At 36.9% G+C, this 19,105-nt stretch overlaps 1 protein-coding gene across 4 annotated transcripts in view; it reads right to left on the bottom strand.

Moving 5' to 3' along the window:
- grid1a (glutamate receptor, ionotropic, delta 1a) overlaps positions 1-19,105 on the bottom strand; it is a 307,031-nt gene that overhangs the window by 186,478 nt on the left and 101,448 nt on the right. For 3 of the 4 annotated variants that reach the window (XM_051868935.1, XM_051868938.1, XM_051868936.1), the window contains exon 3: positions 14,178-14,243. The exons of the other annotated variant lie outside the window; for it this stretch is intronic. In XM_051868935.1, the coding sequence (XP_051724895.1) occupies positions 14,178-14,243 (66 nt within the window). The remainder of the gene's footprint in view (positions 1-14,177; positions 14,244-19,105) is intronic. 4 annotated transcript variants of the gene reach the window in all.

Here is a 19,105-nt window from a genome sequence, read left to right as displayed (position 1 = left end):
AATAACAGACAAACAAGCATAATGATGATGAGTTGCAGTCACAGTCCTCTCCGGTAATAGTTTTTTATAGGGTACAGAGCAGAATTTAACTTATTAATCCATGAAAATATAATTCCTGCTTCTCTCCGTGAAGGCGCATACTCATTTCAAATGTCAATCCACTGAAACACGGCATGTCACAATCTGTGACGAAGCAGGCGAGAACCAATGAGCGTTCGCTATCCGTGCCGTAAACCATGTCGTAAGGGATCTCGAGGGCGCAACTTTCAAATTTGAATCATAACGAGCATGAGCTTTAACTGTGACGGTCGCTGCTGTGAATGAAGATAAAGATCGCTGGACAATGGGCTAAATTTGGATCTGTTCCCTACAAACATATGGATTCTAAAGATTTGGAGTACAGCGAACAAATAAAATTGATGTGATTTGTGAATTTATGTTGTGCTTTGGTGTATCTTATGGTTGTATTGTCAGTCGCTGCATAGGAGAAAACGAGTTCACAGCAAACAAACTAAATATTACAAAATGGTTAAACAATTACAGAAATTTTATTCATTTTAAGGTTTCAAAGTGTAGTCTTGTTCAATAATGTAATCCTCCGAAACGAGTTTGCAGCACAAGTTACGAACAGAAATGTTATTTCATATTAAGTAGATGAGTAAACTGCATTCAATAAATTCGACTAAAAACATATATTGATATGACAATTGAATACAACATATTTAAAACATTAATGCCACGATTTTAATATTAATACATGGGAATTCATACACATTCACACTTGTATACGTAAATGATTTACGTTTCATTGCTGTTAATAAGTAAGTATTTTTACGTTTTAGTGCTATAAATACGTCAATATTGTACGTTTTTGTTTGTATGAAAACGTAAGTAAATGTACGTGTGGTAGAACTACACTTTACGTAAAAATACACATGTATTCTCATGAGATCACATGAAATGGTAAATGGTGCTAAGTGAAGTTATTAAACGTAATTTCAGGAAGAGTACACCCATCTAATCTTCTAATTAATACCAGGGTATAAAAACCCTCTTACCACTTCCCATAGTCAGTTCTTTCGGCATCCCTCCTCCTCCTTTATGGTATGTATTTTTGCCTATGTAATAGAGGGGCAATCAGAGCTTGTGTAGAATATCCTCTCCAAGCCCCTCTATGGCAGACAGCAAGCCAAATCTGTTTACCACGTACACTAAGATAATACGAGCACAAAAACTTGTGAAAAGGTTAATGCTCTATCGTGTTTTGAAAATAACAAACTATCCACACTAAACTCTAAACATACCTGATAATGTTAACAACAGAAAAACATGACATAAAAACACATTAGCTTAAGCAACCATGCTATTTTAGCTGCTTTTACAAGTCTTTGCGCTCTTTTATCATGGCTCGTTTTTCACTGGACTCGTACCTGAGTGTTTCGCATTGCAAGTGCAATGTAGCAGGTGAGCTACTGAGCAAGTCTGACACATTTGGAGCTGCATGTAAAGTGTTTTAAGGTCATACCATAGTACTGGGCAAAGAACGGCATGAAAAGTTATTAATCGATTAGCAAAGAAACCAAAACTCCTTTTTAAAAATTATTTATTACTTTAAATTTTGTAAAACTGCACTAATATTAGACTTTTTAATGACATTCAATCATTTGAATTTAAAAAAATACAAGCCAATAATAACCACACTTTTATTGAAAATAACACACTAAAATTGGACAGAAAATATATTAATATTAAATATCAATATATTATTCTTTAGTCAGTTATCAGAATCAGATTAACAGACTTTAACCAATTATCCAAATAATGTATAGTCCTACAAAGCTATCATTATCAGAGCATGTGAGCAGAGCATCAAACATCGAAAATGCCATTTTTGCCCAATAACTTTCACAGACAGAAATTTTGATGCATCCTTATTATTTTTCATTATTTTTATGAAAAAAATGAAGTAAAAAACAACAGAATGATCAGAAAAGAACAGAAAACAACAGAATGATAATAATGACAAACTGAAAAAAGGGGAGAAAAAATAATAATATTCTAATGTAAGAAAAAAGTCTATTTTTTTCCTTTTTGTCAATTTGCTGTTTTTAGCTATGCAGTAAATTTTTTAGAGGCGTAAGGAATCAGTGTCATCCATCATCCATGCGTTTACACTGATATCCATCTCAATGACAGATTAACACACAACAGATGCATTCTTCTGTTTCTGTCACACTCAGAGCTGATTCTGCCCCAGGCATCCACTCAGGCCTGAAGCTGTATTTAATGTAGAGTATGTTGTTAAAATGACAAAAATGTCATGCATTTGACATACTAACGTCTTAGCTAACAGACCCTCAGCGCCATATGTAAGGTAGAAAAACATACGCGACCCATGCTATGTGACCCAATGTGCTGTTCACACAAGCATAACATTACGCATCATGTAATTCTCACTTTATATTCTTCATGTGTAATGGAATTTTCAACAGGAAAGAAAGAAAGAAAGAAAGAAAGAAAGAAAGAAAGAAAGAAAGAAAGAAAGAAAGAAAACGAATTTTATGAAGCTGACTTTGGATGGATTCGTAGAAATGCATGAGGAAAATTAGGTTTGATCTTATCAAATAATTAACTCGGATAGGTTTGGTGCTCTAATATACACAAAATCCATTTGACAGGTTGTTCTGGTTAATATCTTGTGTTATCAAAGAGGTGAGTTGCTGTCGCTTTTGGTATAATGAAATATTTATCATAATACATTTTATACAACTGCACACACTTTCTGATTGCATTGAGCAGAACAAAAGTACCACAAACAATCTACTTATTTATCCAAAAACAAACTTACAAAGTTATATAAATGCACACTTTAACTAACCATTAGGTAACTAACTACAAATTTTGACTTTATCAGGTAACTATCTATTAAAGTTGAATTTTAGTAACTATTTTTTTTTTCAGATAGCTAGCTATACATTAAACATTCAATTTTAATTTCATTAAATTCAATTCTACCCCAACCTAAAATAACATTAAAACCAAGCATGTACTGTATTTCTAACAGGCAAAATGCCGCCTCTTGTGCTCTGTCATAACAGCTAAGTGACTTGAAAGAGAAAAATGACCATAGAAGAGCCCCTTGCAGCTACACAGTTTCAGAATGCAATGACATGCAAAGTCTTTGCATGCGTAGCTAGAAGCTTTAATGCAGAGATTTGCTGTGTCCCAATTTACCTACTTATATTCTGCCCTAAAAGTAGCAGAAGAGTAGGCAAACTTTGGAACATACTACATCATAACTGCATTCAATTTAATTTCCTACCGTATCAAAGGGAAAATAGTAGAACGTTAATCTACTAGTCATGGAATACTCATTTCAACGTACAGTACTACAATTTGGGACACACTAATTCTAATTTCGAATACTATTTATGATGGATAGTATGCAAATTGGGATGCAGCATAATTCTAATTTCAAATACAGTTTAGGACAGCTTAACCCGACAATATTACGAGAATGCTGTGGCACAATAAGAATGCAACATGTTGTGGTTGCAGTAGTGTTCGTGGAAGGGACGTTTTAACTAAAATGATCTAATCTGGTCTGAATTTCTGCAATGCGAATTTCTCTTATGGCTGAGATGCATTAAAGCCTTCAAAATGGAAAACGATGTCTCTTCATCTCTTCTCTTTTCCAATAAAGCCATAGATACCGCCAAGCCTAATTTAGATTGCACAGAAGACACTAACAGACAGTCTGGACTTCAGTATTAAAGAAACCATTTTAGCTGATCTCTATTTTAAGGCTCCGCCAAAAAAATAGCATTAACTAAAAAAGCACATCAAGTATTCTGGTCATGCCGCAAACTGCTCCCAAGGTTAAAAGCCATGTGAAGACTAGTACTTGAGAAGCCAGACCCAGACTAGTACTTGAGAAGCCAGAACCAGTTCAGAAACACATTTATCATCTTGAGTGGTCTAGAGGCCAAGGGTTAAGAATAAAAACTGCAGGAAAGGAGTTAAAGGTCAAGATGAAAGTATTAATAACTTAGAACCTGGCAAACCACCTTCTGAGTGATTTGTATAAAGGCTGTAATCTGTTAAATAAACCACAGGTTTCTCCTGATACACTACAGACAAAAAGTTTTCCCTCAAATTGAAAACACTTTTTTATTTTGTTATCAATCCTCTCATTAGGCTTGTAAAGAAATCAATTACAAAGTCATGGTGTACCTTCCCCTCGAGTCTGGATCTGTAGACATTGTGCTGGTAAATCAGCAATGGGAGTGTCAGTTCTTTGCAGACCTGGCCCAAGCTGACACTAATCATTTTCAATAAGAACATATAAGCCTCCTTGTTCTCATATTTAATTCATATCTATATCAGCTCCCTGCCATTGAGCTTCTGTTGGTATGCATACTAACCGATCACAGGACCACCTGCAAATGGGTGTCAGAATTACAAGTATCGACAAGCTACCGAAGTGTAGTGTGTCAGACTTGATTGATGTAAACACAGTGTGCACTCAATCATAGTAGAAGGGTTCACTCCCTGCACGCATGTGTGCAAAGTGCTTTACTGTCTTCCTTTGCATATAAATGAGCCACCTGTGCCACAGCAAATAAATAACAGGAATATTATGTAATGCTGTCTTACCTGAATAGCAGTTATCATCAAGTGGAGAAAGCATGAAAAACAGAAAGAAAAGATAAGCACCTGTGAGTTAAAATCACAATGTGTTTCTCAGATATATACAGTGCTCAGCGTAAATGAGTACATCCCCTTTGAAAAGTAAACAATATTTCAATGAACACAAAAACAATTTCCAAAATGCTGACAAGACAAAGTTTAATATAACATCTGTTTAACTTATAACATGAAAGTAAGGTTAATAATTTAACTTTAATTATTTTAAACTCCAATCTGTTGTTTAGCAGTTTGGATAGTTCTTTAATGTTTCACTAACTAGCAGAAGACACTAACCAGGTTTAAATTCCAGTTGCACAGATAGGGTTCGTTGTAACACTGTTACAATGCGCCCCGCTATTAGAACTATGCTATTCTATACAGTTATGATACAACTGGCATAATCAACTTTTATGAATGTCTGTTGAGAAACCATGGAAAAAAAGGTGAATAAAGACTGAGAGGAAGAACCTGAACATTCAGAAGATATTATTTCAAGAAATTTACAGCATTTGTACTGGCTTGTCTATTTTATCTTGTGTTCTGTGAGAGTGTTCACTGTCAAACCACAAAATTATTTAAATTTGAATTTTTTTTAAAAATGGCATTATTTTATGTGACAAAAATAATTATTGTCTTTTATTGACAAAATATTTTAGTTTGTCATGTATATTTTTTTAATTAAATCAGATAACATTTTTAGTTGTCATATGGTCATGTTACAACGTGCCCCATCACGTTACAATGTGCCCCACCTATGGGGCATGTTGTCACATTTCCCTTCTCTTCTTTCAGGGTAAATAAAGAAAAAAGTATACACTGTATTAATGAAACAAAGCCACATATTTGTACCAGACACGTGTGAAATTAATGTGGAACAAAATAAGTACATTTACACAAACTGAGAAAGTCAAAAAGCGTTATGTTGTGCCCCGCTCTCCCCTACACCCCACAACAAAAACGACTACATCTAGTACTTTGTATGGCCTCCATGATTTTTAATGACATCACCAAGTCTTCTAGGCATGGACTGAACAAAGTTGGCGACATTTTGCAACATCTATCTTTTTCCATTCTTCAAGAATGACCTCTTTTAGAGACTGGATGCTGGATGGAGAGTGATGCTCAACTTGTCTCTTCAGAATTCCCCATAGGTGTTCGATTGGATTCAGATCAGGAGCCACTTTCACCCTGTTCTTCTTCAGAAATCCAACAGTGGCCTTAGATGTGTGTTTAGGATCATTGTCATGTTGGAAAAGTGCACAACGACCAAGGGCATGGAGTGATGGTAGCATCTTCTCTTTCAGTACAGAGCAGTACATCTGTGAATTCATGATGCCATCAATGAAATGCAGCTCCAGCACTCATGAGCAGCACTCATGCAGCCCCACATAAGGACACTGACACCACCATGTTTCACTGTAGGCATCATGCATTTTTCTTTGTATTCCTCACCTTTGCGATGCCATACAGTTTTGAAGCCAACAGTTCCAAAAACATTTATTTTGGTCTCATCACTCCAGAGTATAGAGTCCCAATAGTCTTCATCTTTTTCAGCATGGGCCCTGGAAAACTCTAGGAGGGCTTTTTTGTGCCTGGGCTTTAGGAAAGGCTTCTTTCATGGACGGTACCCATGCATGCCATTCCTCTGCAGTGTACGCCGTATTGTGTCACGGGAAATAGTCACCCCAGTTTGGCTTTCTACTTCTTAAGATAAGTGCAGTGAACTTGCATGCCGATTTTCTTCAACCCTTCTCATCAGAAGACACTCCTGTCAAGGTGTTAACTTTCGTGGACGACCTGGACGTCTCTGTGAGATGGTTGCAGTTCCATCTTTTTTAAATTTTTGTACCACTTTTGCTACAGTATTCTGACTGATAAGTAAAGCTTTGCTGATCTTCTTGTAGCCTTCACCTTTCTGGTTTAAAGAAATTATTTTCTTTCTCAGGTTTTGTTACATTTCTCTTCCATGTGGTGCCATTGCTGACAGCATGAAATGGGAAGGGGTTTTAACACCCTTTTATAGTCAGCTGTCTGCTGGACACCTGTGTAATCAATAATTAGACTTACCTGTGGTTGAATTCTTGTTAAATTAGACATTTGTAGTCTAAAATTTACTTTCAGTGGGGTGTACTCATTTTTGCATCACCCTAATTTGAGTAAAACTGAAAATTTTGTTCTCTAAGTTATATTATTAACCTTACTTTCATGTTATAAGTTAAACATATGTTATATAAAACTTAGTCTTGTCAACATTTTGGAAATTGTTTTTGTGTTCATTGAGATATTGTGTGTGTGTATATATATATATATATATATATATATATATACACACACATACACACACACACCTCCTTGTGAAGGAGGTTTTTTTGGTGCTGCAGGTCAAAAGTCATAACAGTGACATTTCTATATGAAAGAATCTTGCTGTCAGCGGATCTGACATCAAATGACATCTAATTAAAATCTATTTCTGATCTAACAAGCTAAACTCTGTTAGTCAAAATAAACCTCAAAACAAAACACAAAAAGTCAAATAGTATATTTTTGTGTGATGTTAAAAATGTATGCTGGCAGGTCAGAATTTCAAAGCCATTATATTTAGTGTGCTGTCAAAGCAAGCCATCCAGTGAACTTAAATAATTTAATGAAAACAACACATACAACTTGCAGTGGTTGCCAAGTACATTTCATTATAAATTTCACACTTGGTGGGCTACTGTACTGTAGCACTAACACCCCTTGGTTACTTGATTGCTCAATCAACGTGTAATTTAATTAAAGGTATAGTTCACATATATATATGTCTACTGTCAAGCCTACTGTGCATAAACCATCAAAATCTAACACCTAAAGAGGGGATGCCTTCCTGACTACTTCATTTAGTTCTGAAAATTCGAGAGAAACGCCCCATTAACACTTCATCAAACTCATAATCAAAGGGGGTCGTGCTATCTTATCAGTGTGATTCATCAAAGAATCCCATCATTCACACTCCAGCTGGGAAGTACCATTCCTGACCTGATCACAATCATGCCAGATTAATGACAAAAGACAAAAAAGAGAGAATGAACAATACAGTCTTATAGTTCCAGAGTGTTTTAATTTTGCCACTTTAATTGCTCAAACTTAATAAAGGATGACTGATTCAATGGATGAGGGAAGTTAATTTATTGCAAGATTTCGGAAGAGTGAATTTGGTCAGTTTACTTTAAAATAACAATGGGTTTGTTTATACACCTAGGGCCAGATTTACTAATAGATTGTGCTAGCGCAAACCCTCTTTTGGCATTAAAAAACTACTGTCAGGATTTACTAAAGACACGCAGTGAAAAACTAGGGTGTGGACACAGCTATTTTTGAAGCTGACCTTAATGCTTATGCATTTGCAGGAGATTCCCTTTCAGACGCAAAATTTATGGGAGCAGAGTATTTAAATTAATTATTATGGTGATTTACTAAGGTTTGCGCTAGTCAATTTACTGGTATTTGCGCTATTATTTAAAGAAAGCATAAAAAGCATGTCTTAAACCAGACGCTAATTTGCACTGCTCTTGGTAGATTACGTTGGTCATTACGGAAATGACTCGGCTGCGGCTGTGTTCTTTAATTTGGGCGTCATCAGATCATATGCAGAACTTTCCACTCATGACTTTTCAGATTTACATCTAGTGCAATATTGTGGTAGTTTTCTTGCACTGCACTGAAGCAATTATGCAATTCAGGTGATGCTCATTAAAATGCTCAAAGACCGGATATACATATGATGGATATAAGACATTTCACCATCATTTGATGAATAACTGCAGCCAAATTCAATAGAAAATGTGAACAAACATCTCTCTGAAATGAAATTCTATTTACCTACATCTTTTGTTGGTTTGTAATAGTGTGATGTTAATTGCAGCAGGCATTTAGCACTAACTTTTTTTTTTTTAGAAAAATCTATAATGAGCCTAATTTGCATAGTAAGAGGCATGTTTGCGCTCAAAAGAATGAAAATGACGCAATTTAAATATAGCGCATCGCTATTGTAAAGCATTTAGCACTCAGTTAAACTGGATTGTGGGCAGTTAGAGAACAAGACAGCTTTTCACACTGCTATATCACTGCTATGCAACTGTTAGCAAACTAAGTGCCAACACATTTGAAGCACATGTGTTAACCACTAGACCAAGGCTTCAACTTCCATTTCAGTCTCTCTCAGTCTCCTCTCTTTCATAAGGTCGTCATTCAGTCCCTTCCGCCTTCTGTTTTGGGACTCTGATAAGGAAGGCCAAGCTATTAAATTTATCTTCTACCCTCTCTCTTTGGCATTATCAATCTATTCTATCAGTCTTTAGAGATGTCTCCGCAGTCTCTTTCCCTCCCTCTCTGTCAATCTAATCTCAGCGACTCCAGCTGACGACAGGCAGGAACACACACAGCCACTCACACACTCCATCAGAGACTATGGCTGCAGGTTTTGAGGCTCCATGATATGATCTAGGCTGTCAAGATACTGTTGAGATCTCTCTCTCCATCTTTTCCTCCACCTCTCTCTATCTTTTCTCTCTCCACATGCACACACGCTCATAGAAACCTAAGTACAGAAACATAAAATGACACCTGTTCTTTTATCTGTGAAATGAAAGACACTCCTACTAAATGACTCCTGTGGTGAGAACCACTAAAACAGTACTCGCATCACAAGAGTCCTGCGGAGCGTGGACTTTAGGTCTACAAATTCCCCCCTAGCTGGATATCAGATCTAAAATAACACAGTAAGAGCATGTGACTGGGTCATGAACAGCATCATGCTGGGATGTGGGTGAAGTGGTTGTGTTGGGCAGTCCGCAATTGGCAACACTTGATCAAATACCAGCATGGTTCGCAACAGGTGGCTGGGGGGGTGGGCGGTAACCAAAGGGCATCGCTGGCATGAGGGATTATGCAGAGGGAGGGCCAGCTGGTACTGGTGAATGGACAGGTTTGGGCCTGGAGATGCCAAGTAGGGCTGTGCAGATAGACTCAGACTCCCACGGACACAGTGGACAATCTTACCATGATGATGCCAACAGCCTAGAGGTGCCAGGGCAGACAGCCCACAGATACAAAACAATGCCTTCAGTCCAGCCCTGGATGATGTGAGCTGAAGGACAAGGAGATGGAGATGCAACAGACTGACGAACACCATGTGTGTCAATTCTGCTAAGGCGCACTGCAATATTGACTCTCGATATGAACTCCTGAATGCTGAGATAGCTGTCGTTTAAAAAGGATGAATGTGTTCAGACTAGCTGGAGTGGGATTAGGAAGTACATCAATTCCATTATCTATGAGTATATGGATGTGTGTGACTAAAAGAGTGTATGTAGAGAGGAAGTCTGCAGCATGTCTGCAAGAGAGGAAGGACTGGGAAATTGACTCTTGATAGACAGAACAATAGATGGATAGAATGATTGACAGATGAAATTATACAATGACAGATGGAACAACAGACAGACAGAAAGATACTGTAGATGGTCAAGTAGATAGAACGATATAGAGATAGAACAATGGAACTACAGAATGACAGAAACGTAGATAGTATGTGCCCGAAGCTGAATGCCTTATTCGGAAAGGCACGGATAATGGCTTCAATACAAATAACGAATTCTAGAAAAAAATAGCCGAATAAAAAATATATATATATTCGGCAGACACAGTCACTCCTCATGTTTCCTGGATAACAGGTGAGCCAGTGGACAGCATGATATTATACATAAATATCTAAAACCACTAGGCAATAATGAGTGTTTGATGTGTATGTCTGTAAACTCTAAGGCTGTATCCAAAAACTTAAAAATGCTGCCTTCGGAGGACGCATTCCAAGGTAGGAAGGCATCAAGGCACGTCCAAATCCAATGTTAGCTTCACTTCCTGTCTCCTGAGATAACTTCATCTGATTGATGTTTGAAGGCAGCATAGATGTATCCTTCGCTGCTTTTGATGTCCCACAATCCTATGCGTTCCATTCAGTGACAGCTGAGCTAGAAATAGAAAGTTGGCATCTGAAAGTTGCAGTTGATGGTCAGTTTGTGTAAATGTATGTTTTTGACCAACGTTTTCCACTTCTGTTGTCATTTCTAGTGAGAAATTAATACTGTAGTAATTAAATATTTGTTTCCCACCAAAGCTTGCTCTATTTTGCTGTAGATAATTAAACTGTTATGCTGCCTCAGAAGTCTGTCCAAAATCAGTTTTGTGAGGTACCTTCGTACACAAATGCTATCTGCAGAGACATTGCCTATAAGGCAGCGAGGCAACAAGTCAGCTGTCTAAGTTTTTGGATGCAGCCCTAGACTGAAATGAGTGCTAATCAAATAGTCGTGTCTCTGTGTGTCTCAGAAATCAGAGTGTGGCAAGAGTAATATAAATGAAATCATACACATTTTCATACATACATCATACAAATTTTCTACTATTTGATATGTCTATTTAAAAGATTTGAACCTTGTACAATATGATATAGGAATGAATGAATGAATGAAGCACAGCAAGATCGCAAATCAAATAGCTGCACTGCCATCTCTGCATGTTCCTCAGAAACCAACTCTCGGTCAAGAGTAATATCATCTAAGATACTTAAACACATTTTCTACTACTTGATATGTCATTTAAATGTTTTAATCTGTGTATGATATTATAGGATACATGATATTTCTCTGTCTCACTATCTCTGAGATGGAAAGCATTTAGGCGATGTATTCTTTATAATTTGTTCAGATTTGCATTTGTATGCATAGTAAAAGTTAGTTTAGCAATTTGCAACCACTGAATATTTTCTTTCAACTTCCATGTTCTCTAATCAGCTATTTATAGAGTCCGATCCACTTGAGGTTGTGGATGATTGTCCTGACATAACTCTGACATAACTCTGAAATATCAATATTGTGTTAATTTAGGGTGTGAAAATATACCAGTATTGGCGATAACCGCAATATTTAAAATGAATAGGATGCTTATGATATCATGACACGTAAATACTCCAGCACCAGTACCTGGATGACCTCTCAGGTGGTAGTATTGCACCTTAACACTGACACCTGTCAAACAAGAAGACGACGCAGCGCGTGCAGCTATTCCAAGAAGAACCATGTCGTTCGAGCGGGAGAGTGAGAGGCTCTGTCCACACCCGAAAAAAGTAAAGTAAGCTCGACAGAATGGGATTTTTTCGGCTTCCAAGAAAACAGCTCCTTAGACAGCCCAATCTGCAGGATTTGCCTAGCTACAGTCAGTGCGTAGGGTGGCAACACCACCAACCTTTTTACCCACCTCCGTGTCCATCACCCTGCGGATTACGCCATTGTACAGAGAGTAAGTTGCAATTATTTTACTAGTCATGGAATGGGAAATGTTATATTAACCTGTTAACCCTTTAGAACCTAAAGCTAAAATAGCCCGTTTTCACATATTATGTTTTTTTATTATAAAATTCTCAAACAATGTGCTATCTTCAAGTGCAAGGTGTCATTTTTTTCAGAAAACAACTGGCTTTCAACAAATTACAGTTATCGAATGCGAAATGCGAGTCTCACTTAGCCTCCTCCCAAGTCTTATCAAAAATCATCCCAATCGATTGTGTACTCCTTCGCCATGTTTTTGTTTGTTTCTTCTATTATTTATGTAATCCAAAGCTCCCTAAACTGCCGCGCTTCATATCTCTAATAAGTACAGCATTTTCTTTACTCGTCTTACTCAGCGTGATGTATGCACGCAGTTATATGCCCTCAAAATTCAAGATACACGGGCATTTTTGCCCCGACGAGTTTTTTGTCATTATATCATATGATAAGATGTAGTTGTATTACAGTAATCACACGAGCAACGAGTGCCGTTTTCCCCAAATCAGCACAAATGCAATGTTCATTTAACTTATTGTTAAATGAACAATGTGAGTTACATTTTAGACACAGTATTGTTAATATTGTTTGTTTTTTTCTTTATTTTGCCAACGAAAATTTCAAAATTATGCACAGCAGAACAGAGCCCCCGTGCAACAGACAGAAATGTTTTTGTTAAACTGACTGAATCCGCGTTTAGAACGAATCAGTTTGATGATTAAAATTAAGACGTCACTTGCTTGCTTCCTGAATGAATCAGTTATTTGAACAAATCGGTTGAATGAATGACTCACTCACTCATTAAGACAGTGACTTGCTGCCACCTACTGGCAGTTTAGTTTCATATTTAAGGTACATTTTAATTAAAAAGTTAAAATTAGAAAAAATTCCATATTTAAATATTAAATTAAATTTATGTAGACAAATTGTAAATGCTGTGTAAATATATTAATGCCACCTCTCATTCTGTGTCACCTCTGTATTGCAAAGATGGATTTTGTTGATAATGATTTCATTTGATTGGTAACAGCCATAATGTATAGGCTACTAGGCTAGTATTAATTTTTATTTCTTTAGGTCTTAAAAAGCCTTAAATTTGACTTTAAAAAATGTGCAGCAACCCTGAAAGAGAAAAACTAAATAAACAAAGTAAAAATTACTTAGACTGATAAATTTTTCCCCCCAAGGATTCTATAGATATCGTGAATTCTTTTGGCCACAATAACCGTGGTGTGAAAAATCTAATATCGTGACAGCTCTAATTTAAATATTTACTTTTCGGGATTGGGAAAGGTCCCCAAGCCAGGACTCGAACTTGAGTCGCCCTAAGCACAACCGCACTACATCTCAAAGCACTGCCTATGAGGCTGTCGGCTCCGACAGTTAGAATATATTTAAATAAAAGCTATAATTATAATAAAAAATATTTTATGAGTTATACAAGGCATATTTGGTAAATGATAACTACATATGAAACAGATACATATTTAAAGCGGTCTTCTCATGTAATTTGAGAAACTTCCGGTTAAAGCCCCGTCCATTTCTGATTTGATCCAAATACAGATACAAATAACTGTTACAGTTGTTTGTACAGATACAAATTTGACTGTTAAAGATTCAAATATTGGCTCCACGATCGATAGATCGATAGATAGATAGATAGATAGATCGAGCTTTCCTTGATAAGATCAAGCTGTCCTTGATAATTTCCTGGAAGTTAAGTCTCATGAAGTTTTAAACACTAATGTCACTCTATTCATGTCCTCGTCCCTGCTGTTATTCAGAGATGAAGTCACACTGCTGAGATTTAAATTCGGTTCCTGCTGCGAGTGAATGTTCATGTCATTGTCTCTAGTTCTGGCTACTCTAAGGACAACTAGGGGACTTTAGACTCAGTGTTCTGCTCATAAACTCACAGAAGAATTGGAGAGAGAGGGAAAACTTTATATATATTTAAAAAAAAAAAAAAAAAAAAAAGGGAGAGACAAGACTCTACTCTCCACTGGTTGATTCATGAAGAACCTGTACATGACAGATAAACGAAACGAGGAGCGATAAGGTACTCATCTCTTCCCTTTCTGATGGGCCTAATATTTTTTCCTCTCTTCTCCCCTGCTGTTCTCTTACTTGTCCTCTGGTTTGCAGGACTGCCGCTGACCCTCTTGGACAGACAACTCGGCACACTGCCATACCCTGGGGGAGGATGAAATGAGTTTTAAGAGGGAAAGAAAAAAAAAAAAAATTACCAGAGAGTCCAGCGAGGAGTAATATTCAACATGGCCTGGCAGCAGTCGTCTAAATGCTAATCCACTATCAGGTACACAGGGCCTCCTAGTCCTGCGGCCCTAAAATGTCTCTATCAGTGTGTGCCAGGAAATTACAACAGCTTAATTTAATTAAGACACAGTGGCCACATAAAGTGGACGCAACAGTATTGTGAGCAGAGACTGTGACCTTTCAGTACGACTCGGCACTTTGAAACACAGACAGTTGACATCAGTCCCTAAGGCAGGAATGTCGCAAAAGTCTTGACTCATAAAAATTTCCTAAAGCTGTTTTAAATCATCCATTAATTCTTTTTATAGTTTCAGAACATGCGTCCGAAGTCCGAACATAGACTTGACATGTCTGTACACTGCCAGATGTGCCTTTTGGCTATCCTGAAAAACACATTAACATTAGTTCACCCGAAAATTAAAATTCTGTCATCATTTACTCACTCTCATATTGTTCCAAACAAGTTTAACTTTCATCTGCGGAAAGCAAAAGACGACACAGTCCAAAACAACACTGAACCCCACTGACTTTCTTTTCTCTCCATGGCTTATTTGAATACCCAAATTAACTGACCTCTTCAACAGCATATTCATGTGATTTCACAGGAAAATCCATATTTATAATCTTAAAAATGCTGGATCGTTTCAACCTATGTTTGGGTCAAATGTGGACCAACACAACTATTGGGTTTAAAAATTGTATTAAAAAAATTTAAAAACCAACAGTTGGGTTTGTCCATATTTGACCCACACATGGGTTGAAACAACCCAGCATTTTTTAGAGCGGGGTTTTTATAAGCCATCTGTGCACAGAACAGCTGATTTTGCAGTGAAAAATACTTCCTGATACTGATGCATGCAACATGTTCCTTTCATGTATCAGGTAAATTATCGTATAATTGCTTGATGTGCTACCAAACATGGTACAAAAAGCAAAACAACCACTTCAATGCCATTTGACAATACTCACATCATTACTCCATACTGAATATATAGGGTTGTGCTAGGAGAGAAAATCTCTTGGAAACAAGGACTTTGTAAGCAAAAATTTGAGCACTCAGAAAGGAGAAGGTGATATTTTGAGGTCTCTGAAATAGAAAATGGTACAAATACAGGAGTTCTTCAACTATTAAGTAGTAAGCCGTCAGCTGAAATAAGAATTCAAATGATAAATTTAACTGGCATTCAAATCAGTTTACTTACTAAATTTACATAACTCAGATTCATATAATGTAAAAAAAAAAAAAAAAAAAGTTTTTTCATGCAGTTTTAATCATTGCATGAATACCACAAGTGGCTGATATATCAAAAGCTCCTCTGATTAACTGACCAATCAAAACAGATTCAAGTGATCCAATGCAAATTATTTTAAGTCGAAATTCCCTAAAAAGTCAAAAGATATTTCAGTATTAATGAGCAATCATGCCAACCAGTTTTCAGTATGACTTAATTATACAGGTATGCCTTTTTTAAAACTTGGTTGTGGTTAACTGGTGAAGAAAAATTTAGCCGAAAAACAAAACAAAAAAACCCTCCAAATTTTACTTTTTTAAATGTTAATCCCAAAAGATTTTATTGCATAATTATAATCAGTCTTGTTTTTATTAACAAAAATATTGTTAATTGAAATTTTGTTTTTATTAACATGAACAATAAATAAATAAATAAATAAAAGGTAATTCAAAATAATAATAAATACTCTAATAGTATATAATTAAATACTAAAATAACACTGATTATCAGGCAAACTGTATCAGAGCTTAATTACCAGAAAAAAAGAAAAGGATAATATAATAACACTTACAATCAATACTGATTTAGTGCAAATTCCCCTAAAAACAATGAAGCTGCTATTTTCTCCAGCTTAGAACAACACATTATGTATTCAGCAACGCCAAGGATATGGCCCTCCCTTTCTCGGTCTCTCATCCTCTCTCTCAGTCTTCTCTGTTTGCAACTGACAATGTGTTTGCATCACTTTCCACTCATCTTTTGGCCAATTTCAATCCAAAGTGATCATTACTATGCCCTAGAACTTGAAGTTTGGTAAAAACAAACAAATGTGAAAACATGAATTTGGAAATGAGAGCTTGTAAGTTATACCAGGAAGACTAATGCTACGTCATTCATTCATACTAATAGGTCTGGCCAATCACTGCTTGACACCTGGAGTAAATAAGCACTGAACTCTCTGTTTCAAGTTTGCAGTTGATAATGCTGACGTTCCCCTCCATCCTCCCCACCACTACCAGGTTGGCCCCTGTCCATCCATTGGGGGTAGGCTCCGCCCCTGCCTTTGTCTTCAGACAGGATCAGCAGAATCTGCATCCCCCAGGATTCGGACTAAGGACGGGGCCTACACCAAAGAACTTTTCTCTACAACTAAACATGAATGATTGTAGCTCACTACCCATCTGTTAATATTTAATAAATTCCATGCAAACGTTCACCAGTCTTTCTGGTCTAAATTTTTTACCTTTATTGACCTCAACTTTCTAAATAGAGAAGTTACTTTCATTTAGAACAACCCAAAGAGTACCATCACCTTTCTTCAACTTCGTTCAAGGGTGAAAAAGATGTCATTTAGAATTTTCCCCAAATCACATTCTTCTTTTCCCTTGACGTCTACATGAATATGTAGGTTTCCCCAGTGAGAAAATTGTGAAGTCATCTGCTCCATTTAATTTCATACTGAATCACACTTGCATTTTTTACAATTTGCACCGTTAATTTCCCCTGCTAACTGTGTGTGTGTATGTGTGTGTGATTTCAGTGACAGGACAGTTATTTTGAAGTTTATTTGCATGTGTTTGTGTTCCACCCATCCATCTCCCCGGTGAGTGTGAAACCTCTGAGGGAAAAAGTCCTGTGTTTTTTGAAGTGTGATGTCTTGGAGCCTGAAGAGAAGTTTAGGAGTTCTCTTCTGATTTCAAGAGGAGTCGTGAATACTCATCTGAATAATTATACCCACTCTCTGCTTTCTTCTGTCAGTCCAAACGCTTTCCCTGTGTATATTAATGGCAGCTCAACACAAACCCTGCCCTAGTTATCAGCATCTTCCCTAAAATAAAAAAAACAGAGATGCTGAAAAGTAAAAAGTCACAGTGAACAGTCCACTAAAGGATATAAAGATTTTCATTCTAAAGAAATTGCCAATTAAGTTATGATAGCAAAGATACTGACTTTAAAATCACAAAAATTATATCGGATATTAGGGATGGGACAAAATATCGATATCATGATACATCGTGATATATCGTCTCACTTTTATACCATTGATGTGACAAACGTAGACATCATTGACATTCTTCACCGAGCGCTTAGATATAGACGGGAGCATTTGAAAGCATATATTAGGGATCCGCTGATAGACACCTGCTTTGAACGCTCCCGTGTATATCTGTGTAAGCGCTCGGTGAAGAACGTCAAAGGGTCTGTTTGCACCTGGTCACTTCATGCATTTTCTCTGATCGGATAGCTATCCGATCGTGAAAAGACCAGGTCTAAATGCCTTCCGAAACGCATTTCAGACAGACTTAAATCCGATCGCTCAAACCACTTCAGGAGGTGGTCTGGGACGCATTCCAGTCAAAGCTGTCTATGCATCAGTCTAAATGCATCTGTTTGTTGAAACCACATATGTAAATTTTACTTATCCCAAAAATACTAAAACTGAAACGTGTGAGAGTCAGACAGCGCTTCTGCATCACGCGTCGCCGCAGATGAACAGCTGAGTATCTCTTCAGCAAGCTGACGTGCAAACTGCCCCATATGAAAGTGAAAGTAAGTCGCAGACGCTTAACACAATTACCTTCATTAAAAGTAAAGAGACCTTACCAGTGCTGTTGCCGCTCTGTCCTATTGCGGTCTTTGATTTTGAAATTAGCTGATGGTCAATAAAATGCACCTCATATTTGCTGCTTTCGGTGATGTGAACTCCATTAAATCTGCATATAGCACGGGAACCAGAGATCGGATTTATCCATTTTGCAGATAAAGAGAGAAAACCTGCACTTAATCTTTTCACTGGCATTTTGTTTTCATAGTTAGACAGATATCGTGATGTATCATTATAGGATTGTCTAGCAATATATCGATTATCGCAGAATCGCAATATTATCGTTATCGTGAGCCAGGTATCGTGATCTTATCGTATCGTGAGGTACCCTGCGATTCCCACCCCTATCGGATATATGTGTATAAATATATAAAGGTTAAAAACAAAAACAAAAAATGTATACAAATAAGGTAAAATACACCACACACATATATAAATACACATATGAAGTATATGTGATGCATTATAGATACTGTATATGTATTAACTAGGCTTCTGTAAAAGCAAATGGCAAAAGGTCTAGTACACATTAGCACTTATATTTAGGAAGAGATTGTAAGTTTAGCGAGCAATACGCATCAGACGGTCAGCAAATGGACTGTGGGCGCACCGTCTGAGGATAGTGTGACAGTGAAGCTCCAACATTAAATCAGTGAAAGCAAATCCCATCATGAAGAGCTTCACTTAAACCAATCCAAAAATAAATTAAATGTAAGCAAGGAGCCCATAGGCTGCACAGTTCAGTGGGGTTAAAATGAGTTAAGACCCTTTTTTGGAGATGTTACATCAGCATAATCTAGCTGATGATGATGAGAAATAATAAAAAGCATGAATGGAGACGAGAAAGAGAGAGTGCTTTGTCTCATTTTGGACTCTTACCAGAGCATATGCGCAAGTGCTGATCCAAAAGTGTGTGTGTTAGTGTGTGTGTGGTTGTCTCT

The sequence above is a fragment of the Ctenopharyngodon idella genome, chromosome 17 (genome assembly GCF_019924925.1).
Source record: "Ctenopharyngodon idella isolate HZGC_01 chromosome 17, HZGC01, whole genome shotgun sequence".
In the NCBI taxonomy this organism is placed as follows: Eukaryota; Metazoa; Chordata; class Actinopteri; order Cypriniformes; family Xenocyprididae; genus Ctenopharyngodon; species Ctenopharyngodon idella.
This window is presented reverse-complemented; position numbering and strand designations above follow the sequence as displayed.